General features: G+C 40.2%; 1 protein-coding gene across 1 annotated transcript; it reads right to left on the bottom strand.

Moving 5' to 3' along the window:
- Positions 1 to 1,224: 1,224 nt before the first annotated feature.
- Positions 1,225 to 2,250, bottom strand: LOC132118959 (uncharacterized). Its single transcript, XM_059528709.1, has one exon. The coding sequence runs from the start codon at positions 2,248 to 2,250 to the stop codon at positions 1,225 to 1,227; it is 1,026 nt and encodes a 341-aa protein (XP_059384692.1).
- Between the last annotated feature and the right edge of the window lie 1,162 nt (positions 2,251 to 3,412).

Below are 3,412 nucleotides of genomic sequence, written 5' to 3'. Positions count from 1 at the left end.
GATCCAGGAGAGATGACCATCACTTTGGTAGCTGTTCCTCTCTGCAGCATTATTCCAGTGTTGCCACTGTCAAACAACAGCAAACAATCATAATCATAATAATAAATAAATTATACAATAAGTACAGTATACATTCCAAGCTAATGTTTATGAAGTAATAATACCAGTTCTCTTGTGGCTTAATGTGTCAATGCCAGACTGTCAAAACAAAGAGAGTGAGATTAAAGAGCTCACCGATCTATATGAAGTTCCATTCAAAGTCAAGGAGATTCTTCAGTAGCATGGCGACGTGTGTATTGACTGCAGAAGACTTCTTCTGGACGATCACACCTTTCTTCTTGGAGACAACCTTTCCCCTTTTGGCCTTTGTCCCTCTCTCTGGATTTATACCAATGAAGCGCCTGAAATCAAAATAGTCTAAAATCAGAGTGGGGTTGCAACAACTTACTGTTTTGTGTTACTGTTACTGTGTGTGTGTGTGTGTGTGTGTGTGTGTTTTGTGGCTTGAAATGTACAGTACTAATACCATTTTATGCAAAAATACAAATACAAACACATACACATTAATTTAATTGTATATCCATATAATGATGACAAGGAATGAAGGGGTTTTTACCTCTGAATGAATTCCAGAGTGCAGGCTGCTTCATCTTGATATTGAAGGTTGAATATATAGTAGATTGCAAACACAGCAGCAAGTCCCGTTGCAAATGTTGGTGTGATGCCCTCAGATATTACACGCCCCTCAAAAGTGATCATCCAACCATTAATTGTGACTTGCCCTGTTGCACCTGAAACTTTAAGTCATAACAACATGGGAATGCATGTTACCTTGTGTAAACATTTGTAAACCTAAGATGAATGGTCGATATGATACTGTATATAATGTGTCTATCAAGGAATTTAAATTAAATGTATAGCAGGCAGTATCAGGCGTGGACTTGCAGGAAGACTGAGAGTTGTCTCAACGTCAGCTGCAGTGGCAGACACCTTTAGGGAACAAATATATTATGCTTACCATAATACGATTTTTAAGAAGAAAAATTGTAAAAAGGTCAATAATTAGTAAACACTAGGTGAGAGTAACCTAGAGGTGAATAAGGTAGGCTTCTGAAGTACAGTCAAACTGCTAAATAGATTTGCCATTCAAAATTGGGTAAAGGGTAACAATTTTATTTGTACAGGTCTTGGCGAGTTCTACTGCAAATGTCTAAAAAGTAGTATTCACCCTTTTGTGGCTAAATAAAAAATAAAACTTACATCTGTAAGGAGGATCAGTCCGGTTAGGTCCTCTCCAAAGTGTGCCATGAGCAATTGAACAACACGAAGTGCCATCTCATTATCTTCACCATTAGAGAGGATATCCTTGACATCTTTGTTGGTAGGTTTTCCCCTGAAGTATTCTGTGATGGCTCTTCCACATTCCTCCATACTGAGTTCCAAGCTACGAAGCACATTGATGTCTGTGAGCAACTCAAAATGTGCGTATATATACCTTGGCATGAAAAGAAAAGGCCATTTGCTTTTCATATCTTCAATGTCAGGTGGTGGAAGTGTATTTATATGGCGACGTTGTAGAGTGAATGTGAGCTCCATTAGATTTTTAACTTCTGCTCTTTCTGCTCCACCTGCACCCTCTTGTCTGTAAATCTCCTCCAGTCTCTGGCGGTGCTGCTCCACAGTGTCATCGGTTTCTTCTGGGGGTAGCTCTGGCTGAAAACGTGTACAACCATATGTGTCAGTTGGACCCCTCTTGCCTGTAGAGGATCGGTGGCATGAGAAGCTTCCGTCACGGTTCACATTCTCAATGCGGTTTTTCAATTGAATCAAAAGTGATGTATAACCTCCACACAGAAGTGACCCATCTGGTGCAATATCAGCAAAACTCTTTGGGTACTGCCTGATGATATTTCGAACCACAGTTAGGCACTGTGCGCGAGTGGGGTTAGCTTCATACCTTCTCATTTCATCCGCGAGTACTCGTACCATTTGGCGTCGCTCAACTGGTTTAGGTCTCTTGCCATCTGCAATAGCAGAACGAATTTCCTGTGGCATTTGTTCCCAAGGGACCTGAAATGTTTCTGGCCATGTTTTCATTATCTGAGATGTGGAAGGTCTGTTGATTTGCTCGCTGTTTCTTCCCTGGCTTGAACATGATGAAATGGTCGATAGCTGTGATGAGCTAGAATTAGGCGGAGTGCATAATGTTGGTGATGAAGACCCAGACACCGACCAATCACTACTCGCCATTGGTGACGAAGTTGGAATGACTTGAAGATCCAATGTAACTGCCTCAGTTTCTAAAAAAACAAACAAACAAAAAAAAGATTAGGGCACATAACTAATAAACTATATCAGAGTCACTACAGACATTTGGCCAAAAGTCTACTTAACTCTCCTTATATTAGGCATATTTAAAAAGTTTAAAGGTGCATTATGTAGTTTTAGAAAAAAGAAATTCCACAACTGAATAAACAAGAGAATATAACAAGAGAATGGCACACTAAATTAACCATACCTAACTTGAATGCATCCAGGAGTTTTCTGCGCTGGATAACAGGTAACAGATCAGCAATGTCTTCCTGTTGTACATATTTTAAGTCTTCTTTTGATTCCAAGCCAGAGCTCTGAAGTTTTGATATTATTTGTAACTGGGTTTCTTTAGACAGATTTGGCAAGGTCTTGCAGATGATCTCTTTGATTTCTTCACTCATGTTCGCCATCATTCTGGACTAGAGGGAAAGAATGGTGAAGAATTATCAGTGGTGTGCCATGGACAGTGTACTCAGGCAAGGGATAGTAATCTAGCAGATTCTCCTGATTAATACAACAGTAGCTTCTCTGCATCAGTGTGAGGCTGTAAACACCCATGTCAGGAATACGCAGGGCACGATACTTTTCAGCAATAAAATATACTGCTGAATCCTTATGAACGAGAACCACTTTGATTTTTCCAGTGACAAGCCCCTCATCATCATCATCATCAATCACAATGAGCATGTTCTTTCTGTATTTTGTCCCCTTCACAGTCACTTCATTGGCTATCAGAGTGTTTGTGGAGTCAAAATTGTGATGTGCAACTGCTTCTATGATTACATCATTCTAGTCATCTGAGAAAAACTGTGTGCCCCTCTCCACTGAAACACCTGGAGGGAAGAATGTACCAGCACTCAGAAAGGCCTGCAGAAGCTGATGTCTCTCTGCAAGGGTAGAACATGGATTCTTAAAGTTGCGCAATTTTCTCAAACACTGCTTAAAATATGCGTGTTTGCTCTCGAATCTTAAAGTCCATAGGCGAATAAGTGGCCCAAACTGGATAATAAGCTCAGGATAATGACTGACATAATGATGTTTGGGCTTCAGTGGGTTGTCAGGAAAGGTTTGTATTCGGCAATGCAAATATTCATCAATC

The sequence above is a fragment of the Carassius carassius genome, chromosome 38, assembly GCF_963082965.1.
Source record: "Carassius carassius chromosome 38, fCarCar2.1, whole genome shotgun sequence".
Classification (NCBI taxonomy): Eukaryota; Metazoa; Chordata; class Actinopteri; order Cypriniformes; family Cyprinidae; genus Carassius; species Carassius carassius.
Note: the sequence above shows the minus strand (reverse complement) of the source record. Positions and strands in the feature narration are given on the sequence as shown.

What these genes read in the sequence shown, in the direction of transcription:
- LOC132118959 (XM_059528709.1), bottom strand. Translation starts at nt 2,250, where the DNA reads ATGGCGAGTAGTGATTGGTCGGTGTCTGGGTCTTCATCACCAACATTA.